General features: G+C 35.6%; 1 protein-coding gene across 1 annotated transcript; it reads right to left on the bottom strand.

Annotated features, from left to right (window-relative positions):
* Positions 1-10300: 10300 nt before the first annotated feature.
* Positions 10301-17011, bottom strand: LOC116266237 (kiwellin-like). Its single transcript, XM_031647370.2, has 2 exons — positions 16984-17011; positions 10301-11044 (listed from the first exon to the last, which is right to left on the bottom strand). The coding sequence occupies exons 1-2, from the start codon at positions 17009-17011 to the stop codon at positions 10539-10541; spliced, it is 534 nt and encodes a 177-aa protein (XP_031503230.1). The 3' UTR covers positions 10301-10538.
* Between the last annotated feature and the right edge of the window lie 8290 nt (positions 17012-25301).

Below are 25301 nucleotides of genomic sequence, written 5' to 3'. Positions count from 1 at the left end.
CTTATCTTAAACAACTAGTTTATCAACTAAAGAAAATTTTGATAAGGTTGCATGTTTAAGCAAATGATATGTTTGAATAGTTAGACAAATAGTTTTGTTTTCATACTTTTTTTACAAGTTTTTCATATGATTCGTATATTTTTTTTCATAAGTTATTCATATGACTTTTATACTTTTTCATATTAACTGTGCATATTAAACATTAATTTGTTTATTTCTTAATAATAACATATTTTGATAGAGTAAATTATTATTTGATGATGATTATTTAATCAAACGGTATTATTTATTAAAATCAAACAATTTATTCATTATCTACCTGCAAACCAATAATTTACTAGATTGATTAAATAATTAGTTGATAATTTGATACATCATATAGCTATTCTTGAAACCAAACCTACCTCATGGTCCATTAAATAATTTATAGCTATAAAAGTGTCTTTTTCATGTGAAAAATTCTCATTTTGTTGAATTTCTTGGTTGAAGTTTTATTTATTATTTCAATCAAATAAATATATTATTTAAAATATCATGCTTAGTTGATACCTTAACTATAATAGTTTGCTTGATTACAAAAGGAAATTAATTAAACATAGCATTAATTAATTAATTAATTTTATATGATATAGTTTTAAATATTTTAAGTTAAATTATGTATATGATTTCTATACAAATATTATTATATGAAACTTCATGTAAGTCGGCTCTTAGTCAGATTATACTATATGTAATATTTACTTTCCTTTTATATCATGATATTAAGTTACTGCGTTTGGCTAGAACTTTTGCTCAAAAGGTCAGGTAGTTTGGATTTGGATATATAATAGTTCAGATATTTACTTAAAACTGAATCCGAATCCGAATCCGAATCCGATCGGATGTTGTTTCTTAAATCCGAGATCCGATTTCTAAATCGGATGTCAAAATTGCTAACCATATCCGAATTTTAAAAGCAATTTGAATCGGGTATCCGATCCAAATCCGATCCGTTGACATCCCTAAGTTCTAGAGTCTCAGAAGTGAAGCCAAGATTTCATTTTTAGGGGGCTGAATAATTTTAAGATCACTAAATAAATTTTTTGAAATTTTTTAATAAGAGTTAACTTCTATTTCTTAAAAGTTTTATAGTTGATAGGTAAATTTGAGATTTTCAAAGTCTCTCCCCTTTCCCTCTGCATCTAAAGAGAGATGATCGCTAGCAGTGCTCCGAAATGCCTAGAAGGAAGCTCTCGATCTGGTCGTGGATTTTTCACTCTTCCTTTCTAGCTTTCCTCTTTTTCCTTTTATGTCTCGTTAGCAATAAGAATTCAGCTCGAGTTGCTGGCTAAGTCATGCAATGCTGTGGTAGGAAAAGATTGAATAGGCAAGGGAATGGGCAGAGAAGAAGAAGAAGAAGAAGAATGAACAAAAATTTAGGGAAGGGAAAGGACGATATTCAAGAAAGTCCAACCTTCGCCAAACCCCATAAGTCGAGCCATTTGCTTTCTTGCCACAACATCGCATGACTTAGCCACCAACCCCAGACAAATTTTTGTTGCCATCTACATAGACATCCAGCAAAAAACACGAAATAGGAAATGAAGGAAAGCCAGAAAGGAAGAGTGAAAGATTCCTCAATCACAACCAGTGCTTCCTTCTAGGCCGCTCAAAGCACCACGAGAGATCATATCTTCAGACTCCTTTCGCACACATACAATATCAAGAAAGGTGGGTGAGTTCCCATTCTCATTTTGTGCATCCATGTGCACTTCTTTTCTTTTCTAAAGATTGAGAGATTTCCTGTCCATTTTTACGAAAAGTCGATCAGCAATTGACAGAAATTGATGTTGGCCGAAGGGGCATGCTGCTGAATTGCTATACTGCCTGTCTTCTTGTTTCTGTTTCATCAGGCAGATTTTTCATCAGGGTATTGAAGTATGCTTCTTGAAGGCTGCAAGGCTTAATATAAGGAGGTGCTATGTGAAAAAACACCCACAACTTGGAACATTTTACCTTGACCGGCCAATTTGGTAAACATTGGTATATCTGATTGTATTTCCCGAGATGGACTTGCAATTTTATGACATACATTAAAACATGTTGATGTGGTAAAGGTTATTATATCAAGAATTGCTTCTATGAAGAGTTAGAGAACAATATTCAATTGCTCAAATTCTTTTAGCCATGTGAAGGTCATATAAATGAAAAAAAGCCACAATTAGAATTTACCATGGCAGGCTTGTTTGACGAACATAAATATCGATTCCATTATTATTTCCCATGCCAAACTTGGAAAGTTCAGGAAATATATTAGACATAATCAGGCAGTAATATTATTATACCAAAATTTGATTGTAAGAAAAATTGGACAATAATATTCCAGTTGCTAAAAATATTTTATCTGTTTGGACGTGACAATTAAAAAGTGAAAGAGACTCATGCCAAATTTGTGGGCAGATGAAAATGGGTTGGCTTCAAATTTAATTTGCTTTTAGAACTTAGACCAATGCAGCTGTACTAAATTAGCACTCCGAAGCTAATATAAAATGCACTATGGAAACCAAAACGTCAGCGATAAAAATAACCCTAACATTTTGACATGCTAAATTGAAAATAAGCCAATGCAAATTTAACAAAAGAATGTGGCAGTCAAATATTACTTGAGCTAAATGAATATAAACTGAAATAGTAGTAGTGTGGAAATACGACGTTCCAATACAGGCAAAGACAACTGTTGATTTGCTTTGTGCCTCAATCTAGAGTCTCATGCAATACCAATGAACAAAGGAGAAGTAAAGGTTGTTTTGCTAGAGACAACAATCAAGTGAAATTTTATCAAGGGAATCTATTAGTGGTTTGTCCTACTATACCTTGCAAAACAGTATAATTTATCAGAAAACTATAAAATCTATGCTACTAAACTAAGACAAGAAAAGTCTGCAATTAAGGATTAGGTAAATAATATCTAGAACTTAACCTGATATACTGGAACAGAATTAATCAGGTAATAGAATAATAGTACTTATAAGAAACAATAAGAACTGTGGAGAATGTAGCAAAAGGTCAGTTTAACATTTATGACTCTCATAGTTTAATTGAAATAAAATAATGAAGCTGATTGGACCACCTACAAATGCCCAAAAGTTTTCAAGGAACTGTCCCCTAATTATGGATGGAAAATTGGGTAATTTATCATAGTCCCAATCACAATTGATCCCATCATCATTAATTTCTGTTATCATCCCAAATTTTTCAAAAAAGACTATATTTTATTATTTGGATTTAAATTTTAGATCCAAAACAAATTTAAGACTATTCAATCCAAAATAAATTTCTAAACCATTGTCTAAACTCAAACACAAAATTCAAATTCAAAACCCAACCTTAGAGGTGAGATTCAAATCCAAAATCCAATTATCAGATCCAAAATTTAAGTTGAGATCCAAATCAAGAATTTCAAAACTCTCTTCTCTCTTGAGTTTAAATTTTGAATTTTGGCTTCAAAACTCTCTTTCCTCTTGAATTCAAATTTTAAATTTTAGTTTCAAAAAGATTTAAAATTCGCAAGAAAATCTTGTCAAATTGAAAAAAAAAAAAACAAATTTTCAGTTTTGGCTCCAAAACTCCATATAAATACCTCCATATTCTTCCCTTTTGGACATGAGCCAACCATGGAGGAACCTCTTGTGCTTTCTCACTTGAAAATCTAAATTTTTCCTTAGTCTCTCTTCCCATTTCTCTCTTCTTCTCCAACCTTGGGAGCAAACATTCTCCATGTTCAAATTCTTCAAAGGAACACAAAGGGATCTGGTGGTGGTTCATCACCTTCGATCTTTATCCGAGGCGACTCCAAGATCATTCAAATGAGGGAGCTCATTTCTAATATCACTCATATTCGAGGTATGTAGTTCTCATCTATTTTCATTTCCTGTTGCTATTTTCTTTATGACCATGCAAAAAAGCTTAAATGATTTCTTATCAGGAATCGAGAACTACATTTTGAGTGCACCGAGAATATGAACAAGGCGAAATAAATTCTATTTTTTTCATTTATTTTCAAAAATATGCTTCTTGTATGTTTGAGATGATGTTCATGCTTGATGTATTAATTTTTCTTAATTGATGAGCAAATGAAGGACGATAATGAGTGTTTGGCGTTGGGATTTTCTTCATTTTTATGTTGATTTTTGAGTTTGGGACTTGTTCGACCCAAGAAACCCCTCACGAATTTGTACATGCTAATATGCATTCTTCATGTTATTCTCACACTTAGTTTCTTTCTTAATCACCTGATTAGGGATCCCAATGAGTGTTTTGCCTACGTGGTTCTCCATTTCATGTATGCTTGATTTTCTTCCATACCCAATGGTAGAAGAAATCAATCTTCTTGTAATAACTTTGTTTTTATGTTAACATACAAACATATTTAGAACTATGTTTTTCAAAAGATTTCTAAAATCAAATACTCTCCCTAATGCAGTTTTGAAGACTTAACTTAGGCTCTTGCATGAACCCAAGTTTATCCCTGACCAACATAAAAATCGAAGTCGGACATTTCAAATCATTTCTTGATTTTAACTCCCATGAAAACATATACATATATACATGTTATATACATGTACGTGCACATGAATGTTTTTCTTTGTCTTTCTCTTTTTATGATTTAACATATTTTTTTACAAATTCTCATATACGTATATATCAATATACATATGTGTATTTCATTTCAAAATCTCTCTCTCTTTCTAAAATGTTATTCTCTTTCTCTATTTGATTTAAACTTCTTTTTCACAAGTTTCGTATACATACTTATATACATATATATGTATATATATACATATATATGTATATATATATATATATATATATACATATATATGTATATATAAGTATGTTTATGTATATGTTTCTTTTTCTCTTTTAAATCTTTTGTTTTGTGATTTTCAAGATCTTTTTCTCTTTCTTTTTCTTTATATTTCTCTCATAATCAAGCCTTTCATCTTTTCTATTCTTTTGAACATTTTTCTCTCAAGATCTTTTCATTTGTCAACTTCACCAAGATCAAAACTCAAATAGTGACCCAATATTGTATTGATGTTTGATGGTCTATAATCTCATTCCATTTTCAAAAACTTTTCTTTCTTCATAAAAACATTTTTGACAATGATAAACTTAAATGTAAGTGGTGATAATGTCATGGTAGAAATAAATGATTTCATTTTAATCATGTAGGATCAATGCACTTATGCATTCACACTCATTCAACATCATTCATGATTACAAACACATCTCCAAAAGAACTTAAGTAAGATGAAGCTCTAATTAGGTAGTAACCAAATTAAAGCAAAACCTCAAACTTACTTAAAGTCTTAAGTTAACACTAAATCCACTTCAAAAAGGATTTCTCAAGCTCTCCAAATTGTATTTGTAAAGATTTTTCAATTCAAAATTTTCTCAAATCAAAATGCTTTACATTCTGAAGTGATTTTTCAAAGAACTTTTTCAAAAGTTTGAAACATCAAATCTTCAATTATTTTATCAAATACAACACCGCATTTATAAGAAAAGATTTCAAGCCAAAATGAAATATATCAAGGATAAGCGTAACGTTTGGATTGATTATCCCCGATAAAGTCTCTGGTAACAGTTGATCCTCATACCTACGGGCGTATCCCTTTCTTTCTCATTACAAAATAAAACCTCAATTTTTTTAGCATTCCAAAAACCAAAAAGTTTTTGGAGATGCGAACAGATGGAGACCGTGATGAGACCCGTCATCGTTTGACTAGGATTATCATTGATGTATTACCACAAACTTGGACATCTCGTATATTGCCGATGATAAAACATTTTCCCTTCTTTGGCCTTGACTCTATCGACATTTCATTACATTGCTTAATGATCATGTTTGCTCTCTTGCATGTAAGACTAATTGAGGAGGATCAGTCATATTCACTTAGATCAAGGATCAGATACAACCTTCATCAATTTAAGACTTGATTGAAAACAATGCTTGCTCTTTTACTTATTTTAATCACCATCTTAGGCAACATTGCATTGGAGACAACCAATTTTACATACTTGCTCGTATTTCAAAAATTTGCAATACTCAGTCATCATATTGTTGGGCTTGGTCTTAAGCGGTAGCACAAGACTAAGTCTGACAACTAGACTACACATTGGACAGGAAAGACCCTTCATTAGTACCATGAGTGGTAACTTGTGGTATATCGACGACTACCCAAAAAGAAGTTGATAAACATTACCCTTAGTTGCCAAATGAAGGAGTTTATGCTCGTATCAAGCCTCTTGGCATAGATATATTGGCATATCTTGTATGGAATAATCATACTTGATCAAACCAGTACTATAGAGTGTGATAGGTTATAGATACACTTCCTAATTATATTCCAAATTGATTTGGCCTAACAATACATAGAAGAAGATTTCATAAGGCAATTTAACTATCTTTTATCAAAGTAAATAAATATTGGCTCCATCTCCATTAAATCTTCAGTTGATCATCATGATCTTAGCAGCATGAAAAGTTTACCAAATGAGTAAGATAGCAGATTCAACACTGTTGAAAAGATTCTATCAGAATCCTATTCACAAGAAAATAATAAAAGAAAGAGAATGAATCAATGTGAATGAAATTGTAACCCTGATCCCATGAAATCTTCTCTTACTGTTAATGCTACTTGTATAAAAGGAGAGACATTTAAAGAAGTTAAATAGTGAGAAAAGGAACCATTTTTGTGGACGTAGTGTAACATCCGGGATAGTTGGTACGTTCCAAATCAGTTTCTTCACTTTCTTAATATGACATTTGTGTTTTGTATGTAGATTAGTCTCTAATTTTCCAATTTGTTGTTCTTTTTAAAGGTTTTTTAACTCATTTTCCTTGGACAAGCTTATCTTGACATCCATAATAGAAGATCAAATGTCAACTTCTTTTTTGCTTAACTGATTTGTTTGGTTACTCTTGATTTACAAGTTCTCAGTTATTTATCTTGTTCGATTTTCTCATAAGGTTAGCAAATTGACTCATACCTATGGGATGTCACTTTTTTGAAATTGAATAACCTATTATTATTTAGTTAATGGCCAAATCAAATGCTGCGTAATGCTGGACAGAACGAGATAAGACAATATAAAGCAAAATCAGCTAATTCTGTGTAGGGATTGTTTTGTACAAAGTGTTCCTTGACTACATTGTACACGAATCAAATGGGCTTCATGTGTTGAAAAGAACAGGACAATTGCCCTATATTAAAAAATCTAAAGTTTCTGAATGGTTTATAAACCCATATGGGATGCCAAGGATTCATGCAAAAGACACTTGGATCAGTTTTGGGTTCAATTGGTAGAAGGAAAAAAAAAGGAACTAAAACATAAACACAACAAAATCACCTCGTTAAACTTGCTTATCCTAGTTCTAAGATAAAAACCGAAATAAAAATGTCTTTAACGGGTGAGATGAGATGTGTCCATGCCCGTCCAGACGCATAGATATATAGGAAAAACTGGTAGCTATCATACCTTGTATATCATAGTAGAAATTATTTGGGCCATCGATTCTGAATAGGTCAAATTATGATGATTAAATAGAAAATATGTAAACCAAGTTTTTTTTTTTTAAGAAAAGACTGAAATATCATCAGATGAGGCAATGTTCTCATTCAAGTGTGTGTGTGTGGTTTTCTTAACTGCTTCTATATTTTAAACTTAACCTCTAAAGTTTGATTTAGTTATAATTGACAATCTAGGTAATTCCCATTATATATATATACATATATATAGAAAAAAATATTATTTTCCGTCAACCGTAAGTCAGTATGTTCAGTAGCTGAATCATTCTTCACAGTTTGGGTCTGTCAAATTCGGCATGCGTCCAATGGCGTCCAATATATATGCGTGTTCAGATGCAAGGCTGACATGAGATCCTTTTATGTGGGACCCATAGTATGAACAGATATGAATTTTACGACTATAGGAAAAGGAGGATTTGAGATTCTCACTTTGACCGGAGACTGTATTTGTAGATGAATATCCAACGGCTTCCAATCATATGATAGATAAAACCTACATATCGAATGCGGCACCAACGCCGTGCCCGTTAATATGGGTTTGAAGACAACGAAGACCCAAGATATTGACGCGGGGACTTGTAAAAGGCGAGTGCTTTCTTCCAAAGACTGGAAGAGAGCACATAGTTGGCAAACTTGTTCGGTTGACTCGAGAATCACTCAAGTCAGCTCCAATCACCAACCAAACCAGCCCGACTTATCCTTGACTCAGCCTGACTCGGTCTTGACTCACCCGGAATCTCTCAAATCAATCGGAGCAATATACATTATAATTATTTGAATGCTTGACCAACTCACTGAGTTGACCAGTCAATCTATTGACAGAGTGACTCAGTCATCTGTCAATCCAAATCAAAATCATGGGTTTACCAACTATGGGAGAACATAGATAGAAAATCTGAATCAAAATCACGGGGTTACCAAAAAAACGGAAACTAGCCAAGAAAAGGAAAGAACTTGGTGAAGTAGCCTTTGGCATGAAGGAAGCGGTGTTTGCCCCAATTCTCTCATCAAGAAAACTTTTTTTTTGTTTCTACCGCTTGAGAGCAAACTATAACCTTTTGCATGTTTCCAAAATTCAATAAATCGATCTAAAATCAACATAATGGTTCATGTGCTTTTAGACTTTTTGCAAATTTACAAGAATTCAATTTAAAAAATATATACATCAATCATTTTGGCATTACTCATTCCTTGTCATGTCCGTTCACACACAATGCACTTGCTTAAGCATGTTATTTCAACTTGAACTATATACATATATATAGTGACTGGTAGAAACTAGACCAATAGTCAGGGACAAAGACCAGTCCCTTAGATATGATATTTAAAGTATTTTTTTAATCTAACCATACCATGTATGATCTTAAGGATATGCGGATGCCAAATATATATACTAAGTTGATCATTTTTTAGATTTTAATAGTGTTTTATAATAAGCAAAAATGAATGGCTCTCATAGTATCAACACTTTGATAGTAAAGAAATCAATATTTTTGATAAAAAATTTTTATTCAAAGCATGTTTTAAAACAAAATAATCTTTATAAATATATTAGGTGTTTATATTTTATTTCAAGTAATTTTTAGCAAAAAATTAAAGGGTTTGGTACTTATACCTGACGCAAGTGTCTAGTTTTTACCAATTTCTATATATATATATATATATATATATATATATATATATATATATATATATATATATATATATATATATATATATATATATATATTTAAAAAATGAAAAATATCTAAACAAAATCTGAAGTACTGTGCAAAATATTTATATGCCATGCCAGACCGTTCCAAAAGGCACTCTAACTTTTGGTGGAGGATGGCAAAGGGTGAAAAAATAAGTGCACTAGCTTTACATGGAATTACACTTGATGTGGTGTGCGTCAAGTGGGGTTCAAGTTCAAACTTAAAAATTGTGGATGTAAATAATTTTGGAATTAGAATGGTTGATTGTAACTCCAGCCAAGATAAAAGTATTGAGTTTTGAAGGAAAATTTTACACTTGCGTTTATGACATGGAAGTACAATGATCTGGCCACTCAAAACCATGTCCTTGTGTGGCGCTGTTCACATAATTAACCCCATCCATGAGCAGATATCTAAGACTTAGATGATAGATCATCCGGTGGTGGGATGATCTACAAATAGTTTAAATTTCAAAGGGAAATTGTATATAAATAAACAAAAATTAATGAGGTAGCTAGGCATGGCAATCGCCCACAGGAGCCCACACCTGCCTGTCATGCTTCTATGTGTTACTCTTCTACAATGTACCAAGCCCACCCAAAACACGGATAAGTCAGAACCTTAGAAGTATAAGGTATGGCCTTGTGGGAAGGTGATTTTCTTGTAAATGAACATTACATATAAAACCAAAAGATTGTTATAATTAAGTTGCATAATATCTCTTTCTTTTCTATTTCCCCTTGCCTTTTCTGGCAGGATTGGCACGAGTAAAACTCAGGAAAAAAGAAGGGGTTTTGGCCAAGCTCAACGTAACTGCCAGTCTCATTTGAGAGAAAGGGGGCATGTCTCCTACACTTGGTCAAATTTCAGAAACCAATTTTCCATAGCCAAACGTGCAAGAGAAAGCAAGCCGCTGCCGAAAGGGGATAAAAGCAATTGCTTAAAGCTCATACATGTTGATATCCAAATTCTAGTAAAAGTACATCCAGTGGCTAAAAGGGGGCCTAATATTTACTCTTAGTTAATGGCAAGCACAGTTTTATTTAATTATCGTTGCTAATACTGCAGTTCAAGTCACTGCTTAGGCCCCGACCAGCTTATTTGTTCGGCCCACTTCTATGCCAAGAGCCTTTGACCATTAAGTGGGTGTGCCACAAGAAAAGGGACGAACTTAGGCCATGGACCATGTTACGGGAACTCTTCCAGGCGCAGTGTCAAGCCCAAGCGCATCCCACACGGCCTGGGAGCCATCAAGGATGTTGTTATCTTAGGGTTTCTGCCCAGCGTGCTCTTCATCGCACCCCTTTGCTGAGTCGCACTCGTCCACCACCCTCGCCGTCGTGCTCCTGCCATTGCTCGCAGAGATGCGGATCATTTTCCCGCATCGGCTGTGGTCGGCGTACCAGCCGGTGGACAGGGCCACCACAAGCTCGCTGTTGTCGTGGTAGGAGTTGTCGCACTCGGAGGGCGCACCTCCGTCGCCACCCTCCATGAAGTTGTTGAGGGTGTGCATTGCATCGGTGGAGGAAGAAACCGGAGGGGAGCATGTATAAGTGGGGTAGCTCTTTGACTTGCACGGCAGCATGCCGGAGGGACGGCAGCTGCCGGCCGGACTCGACGCGCTGCAGATGTGTATGCCGACGTCCGGATCGTCGGTGCATCGCCCGCTGGTGCAGATAAGCTGCCCTTTACAGTCGTCGTTGCTGTTGCAAGGGCCATTGCAGGAGGAGCTAGCGAGGGTTGATGGAGGAAGAAGAGGGTTTAGGAAAGATGCTGGGGCAAGGTAACTGCCGTTAGTTTTTCCCGTCAATGGAGGAAGAAGAGGAGGTGGTGCTCTTAGCCAGTGAGTAGAAGAGGCACATTTATAAGGAGGATGGTCGCTCTATTTATTAGCAGAAATATTGACGTCAAGATTCTTTCTGGTGCTGGCATTCAGGGGCGGAGCCAGGATTTTTTCTCAGGGCGGACCGAACGGTCCAACTAACTGTAATACATTATATATATATATATATATATATATATATATATATATATATATATATACTCACACACTTTAGACATTTGCAAACCATAGTGTATTAAAAGTGAACATATGTCGTAGAAAATTGCCCACGTCATGAACGTGAAGCGCGACCTGTCCTACGGCACATTTTAATAATTGTTTGTGTCATTAACACAAAACGCGATCTGTCCTAATCAGATAAGGTGCTCTATTTCTATTACAGTGACGTAGGTGTGGACATAAAGTGGACATACAAACATCACAACAAAAATATAGCAAACAAAGACATCTACAAACTAGAAAACCAAAATAAATATTACTTACCTAAAACAAGCAATTTTGCATTCTTTCTATACAATACAATCTGTTTTTGCCTTTATTTTTATTGAAAATAGTTCCATATCATCATTCATTCACCTGCACAATAAAATGTAAATAAAAAATATATCATTTATTATTGCAACTAAATAATAACTCAAATAAACATTAACATAAAAAGGATGCAACAAAATACTTTACATATTGTAATTGTGCTCTACGGCTTTTCATCTTATAAAAGGCATCAATGATATCATCCGAATCAAACCTTTGAGCAATTTCTTTTTCAATATACAAAAGTAGACAATCTGCAAAGAATTCATCCTCCATTTTGTTACGCAACCTTGTTTTAATAAGTTTTATAGCAGAGAATGCCCTTTCTGTGGTTGCAGTGGAGACAGGAAGTGTTAGAATGAGACTAAGCAACTGTATACATAAGGATATTCTTCACTTTTTCTACTTCGTATCAATACTTCACATACATCTGATAGTGTACCCAAATTTTGAAAACTTGGATGATGACAAATATCATTCTTGTAATGTCTCAACTGATAATTTAAACTCATAAAATCTGAGTCAAGTAAATCTTCAGGATAGAACTTCTGTGCAAGAGTGTATGCATCTTGTGCATTAAACGACTCATATTGATCTCTAGGGTTGAATGTTGACATCAAACAAAGTATTTCCATAGAATTCTCATTAAATCTATTATTCAACTCTACCAACTGAGAATCAATGGCAGCAATAAAAATATCAACATGATAATGATGTCTCACTGTAATGAAATTATGTTTACGACGAGAACGTGATCCTCTTACAAAATATTGAGCATCCATATCTGGAATAGGGATATCATGTATCATACAAAATGCTCTCACAGTATCTATAAATGAATCCCAACCAGTCTCTCTAAGTTCTTGTATAAACTTTTTTGAATTACAAACCAAAACCATTGCATTTAGAATGTCTTGTCTTTCTCTCTGTAATGCCTGACAAAGAATATCACTCTGTCCCAAAATTTCTTGTACCAAATGCAAAATAAATACAAAGTCAAATGATGTTATCATTTTGTAAGCTGAATTACCTTCACCCCGTATTTGATATGTTGATCCATTATCTCTTAAATTTTCCAATACTACACATGTTGCATAGAACATTTTTATCAAACTACACACAGACGAAAAATGAGATCCCCATCTAGTATCACCAGACCGTTGTAGTGATCCAATTTGATTAAATCCTCTTCATGTCTGAAGTTCATCTATAGCAATTCTAAATGCAATTTCGTTTGCTTGAGCTTCGTGCAATTCATCATTGCATTTACTGCTTGCACTAACAACATTAATTATATATGTCAACTGTTCAAAAAAGCTATGAACATCAACAACTTCTCTTGAAGCTGCAACAAGTGCAAGTTGTAATCTATGAGCAAAACAATGAACATAATATGCATAAGGACATTCATTCAAAATTAATGCTTGCAATCCATTCCATTCACCTCGCATATTACTGGCACCATCATATCCTTGACCTCGTATATCTTGAATACTGAGATTATGTTGAGACAACAAAGTGAAAACTGCATTCTTCAATGTAATTGCTGTAGTATCCCTCACATGCACAACATCTAAAAATCGCTCTTGAACTTGACCTTGCTTATTAACAAATCTAAGAACAATAGCCATTTGCTCTCTCTTGGACTCATCTCGAGCTTCATCAATAATAATACAATATTTAGTATCACCAATTTCTTCTATAATTTTAGCTCTCACTTTACTTGCAAAAACATGCAAAATTTCTTTCGGAACTATTGGTGATGTATATTTAGCATTTTTGGGGGCATTATCCAAAACAACTTGTGCAATTTTGTCATTATAATTAGCTAAAATTTTAATGAACTCAATAAAGTTACCTTGATTTAATGAACTTGAACTTTCATCATGGCCTCTAAAAGCACAAGCTTGGAACGCCAACCAACGAACTGTGTCCACAGATGCCTTCAATCTCAAACGATTGTTGTAAACAAGCTCTGAACTTTGCTTTTCAATCATTTTATCTATGTGTACGCTTTGACGACTTAAGTCATTAAATGCTCGCACATTCATATTATGAGGCGAATTTTGACTTGTCCCTTCATGACTACGAAAAGCACATGTTTTCTCACTACCACCCACCCTCTTCCAAGCTCTGAATCCTTCAGTAATAAATGGACTGTCATTTGAATGTGGAGTACTGAAAAGATAACACGGTAAACAATATGCACTATCTGTCTTTGGAGAATATTCTAACCATGGAAATCTTTGAAACTAAGAACTTTGAAATTTACGAGGATGACTTGAAGAACCTGACACTGGATATCTATGAAGCTTATGCTGATATGACCCATAATTGATATATGCTCGCCTAACTTCATCTCTCTTATTTATTGGTATCTCCCATATAGGACGTCGCAACCCTGGATCACGCACGATGCTTTCTACAGTTTCAATTTTTGAATACTTAAAAGGTGGAGAATCTGAGTAAAAAAGAACCACATCAAGAGCTTTTGGACTAGAACAACCAACATTTTCATCTTCTCCCTCTTGGTTTTCTCCCTCTTGGTTTTCTCTCACTTGATCAATAACTTGTTTCTTTTTTAAATAATCTTGTATACTTTTCTTCATTTTCTCAATAAGCTAACACAAAAAATCTGAAATTTAAAATAGACAATAAGATTTATACACAACGAAGAAAGTACTCAAATTTTAACTTGTGAAAAGCAGGAATTTAAAATCAACCACCTTATAAACAATAGATAAAGAAAATTTACCTGTTGAACCTCTTGCACTATGTAGAACAATGAAGAGTTGTTTTCTCCCCTCGCTAAGCTTTTCGAATTACCACAAGTGGAGTAAAGTCTGAAAAATAAAACAAAGAATGATTTTAGGCCTTTATGAAGCTACTTTTATAAATTCCTACAGATGCTATTTAACTTTTTTCACTTCTCATCAAATCGCCATTTAACTTAAAACATTTAAGTGAAATGACGGATGCCAATCAACAAGTTCTTTCGCTGCTACTCTCCTATTTCACCAAGTTTTCCTACTCTACTAAGTTCATCTTGATGTGTTGATCATATTTCTGATACTGCTGGTGCTTCATTTTCTCATCTTTAAGACTACTAATGTCAGATAGTGTGCCTAGTGTATCATTAAATCCAAGGACAAAATCTTGATGATGTGGATCTGGGTTGTCCTGCAACCTTGTGCTTCTTTGAGTAATACTACGGACTCCTCTATGATTCATCCACACACATCATTAATCAAGTTGCAGTGTCATGTAAATGCATTATGTCACCAACAGGGCAGATTCCCTGACTTTATTGTTGGTTTCTGACATGAAATTGCCATATCACTACTCCGTGAGAACAACACCAACAGGTTATACTGTGAAAAGAGACATAAAGATCAAATTGTTGTTCTGTAATATAGCAAAAAGTCTGTCCAACATTTACATGTGAAATCTGCCAATTTGGAGTTTTCCCTTTTCGTTAAAACAAGAGACAAGGAAAATCGAACAGTATTTTTGACGCCATTGATTTGGCTTATCTTTCTTTCTTCATTGTGGTCCAGACTCCAGAGAGATTAGATACAAGATTTTTACATTCAGCACACCCACCAACTCTTCTAACTGCATGTATTCCCTTTTAGAGAATTGAACTCAATTGGTTGCCTTTGCAGTGAATGATTTTTTTTTTTAAATTTTGTGTTGCAAAAATCCGTTGTGAAAGGTTCAATAGTGATGACAATTGCTTGCCTATGATTTTTTAGTGACAGAATACATATTTTATAACAATTTTTAGAAACACAAACTAAAAAGAAAAAAAAATCATGTTCGACTAGAGAGAGGCAGCCTGCTGATTTGTCTTCCTCCTGAAATTTCAAGCAACTTTTCTTCCTCCTCAATTCACAGAAGTGGAAAATGCAACGTTTCTTTTTCCTTTGACTTAAAACAAATTGCTGCAAGTCTCCTTTATAAGGAAGTTCCAATGTTAATTTTATCTATTTATGTGATTGTATGGGGTATTCCCAAATCCCACTTAAAGTAAAAAGAATGCCGTGGGTACTGGGTACTGAAAACATGACCGCAAAGTAAAAAACATGTGAGAATGGCAGCCATCAATGAAGCATTGAAGCCCATAAACAGTTCGTGGATGCAGAGAAAAATCTGCCAAGCCACGTCACGTTAAGATTGTGTTCACAAAACGTCAAAATCCTAGAAATTAAGACTAGGAAAAATAAATCACGGTAGGAAAAGTCATGGAAAACGATGAAACTGTGAACGATTAAGATTCAAGGTTAAAAAATAAATAATGTGCATAATAGAAATTAGAAACCCACGGTCCACCATAGACAAAAGAAAAATGACAGACAAGGTTAACAAAACAGAAACACAAAAACTAAAGTATGAAAAAAACGGCCCCACCATATTTCACTAAGCAACAAAAATGAACAGAGAAGAAAGTCAAGAAATGGCCCCACCTCTTCTTGAAGCCAACAGGCAGCAGCGACCAGCGTGCTCGTGCTCAGCGCCTCTTGTCTCTTCCTTTTCACGCTGCAGACCTTCTTCAGTGCGGTAGTCGGTGCTCCCTTTTTCTCTCACTGGTTTTCTTTATCACTCGGAGACCCTCTTCTTCCCTCTTTATCTCTCGTTTTCTCTCCCTCGTGCGTTTTTTATTTTTTGAAAACCTAGGGCAAACAAAAGTGGGGCGGGCCATGGAGTTGGAGTTGGATCCAGGTAGGGGTAGGGCCAATTTGAACCCGGATCTGAATACTACATTGAATTAATAAAATTTTTAAATTTTTATAATTAATTTTTTTTTTCCTCCGCCTGGGGTAGGGCCATGGCCCAGGTGGCCCCCCCCCTCCCTCCGCCACTGCTGGCATTCAATGTGCAACTTCTCCTCTCTTTTAAGCATGTGGGAAGGAAATTTGTTAGCAGAAATATTGAAGTCAAATTCTTTCTGGTGTGCTGGCATTCAATGTGCAACTTCTCCTCTCTTTTAAGCATGTGGGAAGGAAATTTCTGAAGCAAGTGAAAGGAAATTTGCGAGAGGTCTCTAATAAGAGATTGCCGTGTGGAAGAATGCGGCACGAATACCACGAATAAGGGGTTGATGAGAACGAAGACCTGATATATGAAGGCTGAGACTTGTAATCTTGATTTGGAAGACTTAGTTGAACTTCACCACACACTATTCAAATGCTGTAAAAATTAGTTTCTACAACGAGTGGGTAGTGGATGACTGGCAGGAACGATCCACTATTCAGCTAATTGATTGTGAGTTAGCTAAAAATATTAAAAAATTATTTAAAGTAAAAGTACTTTACAATATTTTCGTAAGTAATTAAACTTACAAGTAGTACTCTTGTCTCAGCCATTCATGAATTCAACGCACACACACTCATGAAGCAACTACTTTTCAAGGAATGAAATTCATGAATTTGAAGCCAATCAAATGTGGCATGCTTTTGTCCAAGGTAAAATTTATGGTTGAAGGAACTTATGTGACATATGATCTGCACTCGAAATCCTTGTGGTGCCATTTTGTATTAGCAAAATGTCAGATTTAAGATGGGAGTGGAGGATCTGATCCTAAATTCACAGTTCTTAAGTTTTAAAGATTTTAAATTTATGGCAATCAAACAGCCTTTATTGTAACGCTCGAAGTATGCAGGTCGGGTCAGGGTCCAGAACCGGACCCGAGCTCCACCCACGTGTGAGCCCGACGCCCCCTCCTCTCTCGTTTTTCCCTCTTCTCCCTCGTCTTCCTATGAGACCCCCTCTGTTACCTCTCGTGCCAGTGCAAGGAAGAAGAAGAAGACAGAGGTGTTGGGCGGCGACGAGAATGGCGGCGGTGGCGCTCAGGTGAGGCTTTTGACTTCACTCCGCCTCCTCCTTCCTCTTCTTTCTTCACCTCCTCCCTCCTGCGCAGCCTCCTCTCCTCGTCGCCAATGCCTTCCCTCTGCTCGCACGATTCCTTTTTTTCCTCTCCTACTCTGCTCTAGCTCTCACTCCCTCACTCACGCTCGCTCTCCCTCAACCAAACATTGTTCTCCCGTCCTCTCTGTCTCCCTCTCCCTTTCTGCACATTCTCGTCCCTCTCCTCTCTCTCGCTCTCTCTCCTCTGCCCGCCTCCCTCTGTCAGCGCCTCTCCCTGCCCACACGCTCCCTACTTGAGCTCTTTCTCCCCATTTTCTATTTGTTTTCCCCCTTTTCCTCCAGCCGAGCACTCTTTCTCGCTGATTTTGTCATTGTTTGATCGGATTTCAGTTTGGGGGACGTGTTCCTTTCCTCATAACAGCGATTAGACGGTGTTGGTGGTGGCGGCATTGCACGATTTTTGCCGCTTGGGGATCGATTGAACGCTTGTGGTGGCTGTCGGAGGTGCCGCAGCGGTTTGGACACTTAGATTGGGGTGAGCGAGACCTAATTGAACCTAGATTATTGAACATTATCTATTAGACATGTATAATTATTGTTTAAGCATGCTAGAATTTAGAATTTGATGATTTGGGATGCATGTTAGCGACTTTGCTATTTTGGGGAAGCTTATGACTATGTTGACAAGACGAGTATCTATGTGTATAAGTGTTTTTCTAGCATGATGTGTTGATTTTCGAAGCAATAGGGAAACATGGTAGATATTTGATGTGGGTTAGAAGATTTAGATTTGTTTTGGAGAACATGTGGCACAAGTTTTTGTCAACGGGTGCATTGCGGTTGTTAGTTGGAGGAGAACATGTAAGTTGGGTGTGCTTTTGGGTAGACGCCTCAACTAAAGAGAATTAAGGAGAAATGTGTTAGTGATGGATTGATCGAAACATTGAGTTTTGACGTTTGGTGGCAACGTCAAGAAGTTGAGAAGTGGCCTATTGGAGGGCCTTGTGGTTCGACACTACCCATCGACACCCTTTTGAGGCGATGACATGTGCCTCAGTGATTTTGTTTTATATTTGTATGCTTTGCGAAACTAAGCTAGTAGAGAATTTACCACCTGTGTATGTTTGTAGGTACATCGGGTACGTCCCGTCGACCTTGAGCGACCAAATTTGAAGCTCGAGGCATTTTGAAGAGTTTTAAGGGCGCGTGACAGGTATGACAGCATTCCAGGCAAATCCCTGCCTGGGGCAAATGTGTGTTCCTAGGATCATGGGATCCTAAGATTGTGATGTGGTTGATGGATTGTTTTGTGAATGAATGTGTGTATGCATGCAAATGGTTTGATATGTGATATGATTTGTTTTGAAAGACTATTAGAAGCATGTTTTGAAAATGTTACGCATTTGCATGTGCATGCTAGAATTGATAATTGTTTAGGACAGATAAGGTGGGGTATCAAGTCGAGTGTCTTCTCGACCCCAATTGTGCATTATAAAACATCATAGAATGATAACTGCATAGGACAGCTACGAGCCAATAACAGATCGAGATACTCTCTGTGGTTTGGCTAAGATTTTCAAAGAGGTGATTGATGTGATAATTGATGTGAATGTTGTGTTTTGTTGCATACACATTACCGCGGGCAATGATGCAAATGAATGAATTGGAGGGTAATTGTATCCATATTGTATGACGGCTAGCTATGACTGTTAATGTTATATGTAGACCTCGTGTGGAGGCAATTGGAGGTGTAGGTGCACTTGTGAAGTGAACCAACCTCTTGAGCCAGCTAGTCATTCTGTAAATGTGCAATTATAATGATAATAATGAAAGAATAAGATATGAGAGGCCAGTGGGTTGTGGCAATGTGTTTGGGAGACGTCCCGGGTCTCGTATGTTCGGAGCATAGGCGGTGCAAGGCTCCAGGGTACTGTTGTATGTTGCGCTTGGCGCGTTGGGCTCCCGCCTTCCCAACTTGAGTATCCTAGGGAAGACTGAGTATCTCTCCTTGGAATTCTCACATTCATTGATGAGTGCTCTACCGCTGCAGTGGGTGAATGGATCCTTACTGTTCTGGGCCACCACGGGGGTTGTCTCTCGGCTGTAGGCCGCCCACGGTGTGCACGTGCCTGTGTTTGCACCCACAGGAATTGTGAATTCACTGAAGTTAATGAAATGAAAAGTATATGAATGAAATGTATATAATTGATGTGCATGTGAATGATATGAATGAAATAATTTGTTTATTCGTGTCTTGCATGTGAATTGAAAACATGTTACTGTGGCCATTGAGTGGCCTTTACATGTCGTGGTCTATGTTAGGGGTCTTCTTGGCAAATGATGTGGCTATGCCCTGACACGACATGATCATAGATTGTTTTTATGATTGTTCTCACATTTGAGCCCTATCCAAGGGGGTTTGGAATTTTCTTGGCTTGTTGTCGTACTGCGAAGGCTAAGCATTCTGTTGTTTCGTTTTTCAGGTTTTGATGGACCAGATGGCTTCACTCACGTCCTACTGGAAAGGTTTTGGGTCTTTTGTAGTGCCGGTGCGTCTTATTTTGACTGTATTGCTGTCTTGTTTTTGTTAGACATCAATTATATGGTTTGAGGTATTTTTGTCATATACATAGATGTGATTTTGTATGAATCAAAATTGTTATATAAATGATTTCGCCCCATTGTTTTGAATGACATAGCTTCCTCTTTTTGATTTATTGTGTGGTCACACTTCAACGCTTTATGTTAGAAAAAAATTGTGTTTGACGGTCAAAAAGGTTGGGGTGTGACATTTGGTGTCCATCCTATAAACAGCGGCCTTCTACAGGTGTTCCTAACATTGCTCCATTCAACTGCAGTAGATAGAAGGAAAAAAAGGGGGAGAAAAATGGAAGGCACTCTAGTTTTGTGGGGAACTGGTACGTTTTCCTGCCTCTCCCAACATGATCTTCCTGTTGTCATTTGCAGAGAAACCATCGACAAGTTGAGGGCAAAAAGAAACGTTCCCGTGGACCACAGCAGCCGCCCAATTTAACAGTGTTTGGTGAAGGACTAACATTCAACCTAGACACACATCAAAGTGTTGCATCATATTCAATTTTGTGGATTTCTATGCCACAGTTCAAGCGTTCGCCTAACCCAGTTGAAGTGATTCTATGTTTTAGGCTCAGAATCTCACGTATGAGTTATATATATATATATATATATATATATATATATATATATATATATATATATATATATATTGAAATCTGCTGACCAATGTCTATGTAGGATTTTTTTTTTTAAATTTTGTGACTCTAAAAAATATCACAAATAATGCATTCCATGGTTACAAACCATGACCACTAATTTTCCGTTCCAGAGTGCACCATTTACGACACTTTTTGAGGTTGTAAAATTTAAATTTATTCATCCGATAATGAACGTTGGCCAACTGATACACACACACACACACACACACACACACACACACACACACACATATATATATATATATATATCTATATATATATATATATATATATATATATATATATATATATATATATATGTATGTATGTGTGTGTGTGTATATATATATATATATACATATATATATATAGGAGAAAGAGAAAAATTAGACATTTTAAAATGGTTCTATTAGTCATTTTGGTCCCTTGTTGGTCATGCAAGGTTCCAAACATGCATAACATTTTGGAAAATATGTTTTCTTTTAAATATATGGTAACCATGCACCCACCTTCCTGTTAGATTTTAAGGGATGAAAATCTGGGCCATTGGATGGTCTAAATTGTCACTGGTAAAATCAATTAAAATATGTTTATCTTCCTCGTCCCTTTACAAAATCTATTGTATGGAAAATCTACATGTCGATATTTCATTTGGATCAGATATCCAACCAAACTGTTCTGAAAAAATTGGATATGAAAACAATTTAATATCTTATTAAAAAATCAAATTAGATTTCCATTTAAGTAATGACATCTGATCAGATTCGGATTCAAATATTAGTTTTAAATAAATACTTCACATCTAATGCTTTTACATGATGAAAATTGGCCAGATTCGGTTCAAAATTAAGATTTAGATAAGAGATGAATGTAAAATCAGATTCAGATATGCCTTTCTTCGTTTGTATTTGAATTTGAATTCAGATTTGGACTTAAGAAGCAACATCCAAACATATTCGGATTCAGATATGCATAAATATCAAACCAGATTTAGATTCATATTCATATATGATGTGGTTTTAAATACATATTCTATAACTAATGCTCTTACATTTTAAAAATCTGCCTGATTCAGTTTAAAATTAAGATTTGGATTCAGATATGAACATAAAAATCAGATTTGAATTGTAAAATCAAATTTTGGGTTTGGATTCAGATTCAGATATGACTTTCTTCATTTGTATTTGAATCAGAGAATATGTGAATATCCTAAAAAAGGACATGGTTAAGAGTATAGTTGATTTGTATCCGATTCATTGACATTCCTGGGTATATATAACTAAAACATTTGCAAATCCATATAAAATCGTGATATTTTAGATTGTTACAAATATTTTATAAAGCTTTTCTAATCAAGGGTGAGAACGTTTTTATCAAAGAAATTTCCCCATAGAAAGTTTATTTGTTTAACTTCATGCTTTTTATAGTATAGAATGCATAAAATATTGCGGGTAAGTGGCTATAAATGTGCCTTCATGGAAAATTATATTTTGGAAAATATTTCATAAGTCTCAGATATGATTTGGTTGACACAAAACCATACATCGTGTCTGGCTTACTGGCTTGAGCATGGGAGAACTTAAGCATAAAAATTATATTTTACATATAAGTATGATTTTATTAGGAGCCCTTAACAGCAACGAATATTGAAGATAAAAGATTTGAGATTTTGATTTTAATGTCCTAGAACAAATTTGGAAATTATAAAATGCTAACAAAAACTGCTTTTATTGGGCATTGAACTTGAGAAATTACACTATATAAGATTCAGCATTCAAAGGCCAATGATGTTCGATCATCAGAGGGGGAGTGCACGGAAGATTGGTACACATGCATGAAAATGACCAAAATACCCTCGGTAAAATAATAAAAATAAATTTTAGAAAAAGGGTAAGAAAGGCGTTAAAAAGGCAAAAATGTCTAAAATGTCTACTCCTTTATAAAAAATGTCAAAAATGCCACCATCCCCCTTGTTGCTTGCACACCGCCGTGCACGCAACTCAATCCCCAATTATCGCTGCAGATCGAGTCCCTGTTACATTTTTCCTTCGACATCAATGCATGTGGTGCCAAGGCGCCTCAATTTCAACAGACAATGCTGCTCCTGCTAAAAAAAAAAAACACTTCACTTTCTTAAATTGGATTCTGCTTGAAAGCTAAGCTGGTTATATGCACACTCTTGTGCAAGCACAAGGCTGTGCAATGACTAGAATACCCTTGATAAAGTGAAAAAGAAAGGTTTTGAAAACAAGAAGAAGATTATTAAAAAACTTTAAAAAACTAAAAAGTACACCTCATGATAAAAACTTTTTAAAATGCCCCAACCCTCTCTTTTTTTTTTTGTTTTGAGAGGTGCATATTCATTGGGCTTTATCTAGAAAAGTCAAAGTTAGGAAAGAGGAAGGCACCATAAAGGATGGTGTTATCTTCCAAAGGGAGCCCTGAGTTGGAGAGGAGCACAGAACAGCAGAAAGTTGCCAAGAACATAAAATAGCTTGGTGAAGTAGCCTTTGAAACCAGTGGTGCTTGCACCAATTCTTTCATCATAGAATTTCTTTATTTCAACCACTTAAAAGCAAACCAAAACTTTTTGTAAGTTTCCAAAATTCGATAATGTGATTTAAAATCAACATAATACTTCATCCTTTTCGATTTTTTTGCCATTCATCTTTATGGGATATGATAGTTCTTGTATGCATCTAGGGCTGTTCAACCAGTTGATCCTCGGTCTCGTCTTGAACGAGCTTGTTAAAGTTGACACGAGCTCAACTTATGTATTAAATAAGTAGAGTTTGAGTAATGAAAAATTTGATCACATAGACTGGTCGGAATCGAGCAAAGTGGGCTTGGTGGAATTAGACTCAGTTAAGCTCGAAAAAGATAACATAGTTATAATACATCTCACGATATTGTCACGAAAGGTAGATGGTTTAGATGGGTGTGCGTGTGACTAGCAAGTGTGAGGTTCAATTTTTAATTCACCTTGCTGCCTCTTTCTTTTAAAACTAATTTTTTAATAAAATGCTTGTCTCAGCCCAAGCCAGTCCTCAACTCAAGCTTAACCATGCCGAGTTTGAATTTCTAGAGTTCAAGCTGACCCGAGTTCGAGCTAATGAACTTGAACATGGCTTGAGATCAAATGATCTCGAGTTTTTTCATGAGACACTTGAGCTGAGTTTGAGTCGAGCTGAGCTTGCTCGAACTCAGCTTGCGAACAGCCCTATGTGCATCCATCGCTTCCTTGGCTCCCCAGCATTGTTCTTTTTAAAACACTACAAAAAGTTGGTTTCTACCACATGAGAAAAACGTCAACAAAAATAAGCAAAACGTCATGAAAGGTTTTACCGACATTTTATTCCAAACGTCAGTTAAAGTAGTGCCGCTGATGCTTTTACTAATGTCGCAACATTATGTCAGTAAATGTTACTTTTTACTGACATGAACGAAGAAATGTCACTGAAAATTGATTTTGATGTTCTATATTTTCCCTTTTACTGAGACGAGAATCCGCCACTAAAGATGTAACAGTTTTGCTTATGGAAAAAAATGTACTAAATTTACAGAGTGAAAATGTTCACCGCGAAGGAACTCGTTATTGTCAGCAGAGGAAGTTTGAATCTTCAGCTACTTGCCTGGCAGCTTAGACAAAGAAAAAAAGTACCAAATAAGACAATCAAAAGGAACTCGTCACAAAGTTTAACATCCATAGTTGAAGTGGCAATTGGCTTCCTTTCTTTTTTTTTTTTGCAATTGGATCTAGGAGGCGGACGGTCAGGAGATATTCCAGTTTGCCGAATCTTGATTTTCTCATAATTTTTTTTTGTGGGGGTTGGGGGGCGCCCAAATGGCCGATGATTGTTTGGATACTTTATACTTTTTATTTGATTATTTACATGTTCATGGAGGTCATAACAGATATGACTTTGTATGTTTTACTTATCATGTTCGATATTGAATTGAGTGTCACAGTTTAAAATGCTCAATATATCAAGGCGTTCAATAATTATTTATTTTGCTTGTATATTTTTAGGGAATGGTTCAATGGCGGAGCCAGAAATTTTTGGCTATGGGGCACTAGTACATAGTTTGTGAAAAAAAATTTCAACTGAACTACTTTGATTCAACTACTCTTGAATGTGCTTTATACCTTATCAGACTCTACTCACTTTACGATGCAAAAAGATATCCTTGGTGCATAATAGCATTGCCTTTATAGCAAGATCAAACATATTAAAATTGATTTTCATTTCATTAACAGACAACTGCAAAGTATATTTCTGCAATAACATATTTCATATATCCTGTCCAAAGCCATTTGGGTTGCATTTTTTGGTCGAATGACCATAGTTAAAGGATTGCATGAATAAGAGATTAAATATCCACACATCAGATGCCACATGGGAATCTATAGATCAAACGTGAAGTCAGTCGTGGAACAGAGGAAGTTTCTTGAGGATTTTTAAAATTAAACCTGTACAATGTCTATTGAGCAGTTGGCATACTGTCTTTTTTATGATGTTACTTGCAGAAATCAGACATCATACTGTAAGATGTC

Source organism: Nymphaea colorata, chromosome 12, assembly GCF_008831285.2.
Source record: "Nymphaea colorata isolate Beijing-Zhang1983 chromosome 12, ASM883128v2, whole genome shotgun sequence".
In the NCBI taxonomy this organism is placed as follows: domain Eukaryota; kingdom Viridiplantae; phylum Streptophyta; class Magnoliopsida; order Nymphaeales; family Nymphaeaceae; genus Nymphaea; species Nymphaea colorata.
Note: the sequence above shows the minus strand (reverse complement) of the source record. Positions and strands in the feature narration are given on the sequence as shown.

Bases quoted from the DNA above. Each gene is read 5' to 3' on its own strand.
- LOC116266237 (XM_031647370.2), bottom strand. From the start codon at position 17,011: ATGGCTGAGACAAGAGTACTACTTGTAA. The intron at 11,045-16,983 runs GTTTAATTACTT...ACCTTGCCCCAG, and splicing joins GACAAGAGTACTACTTGTAA to CATCTTTCCTAAACCCTCTT.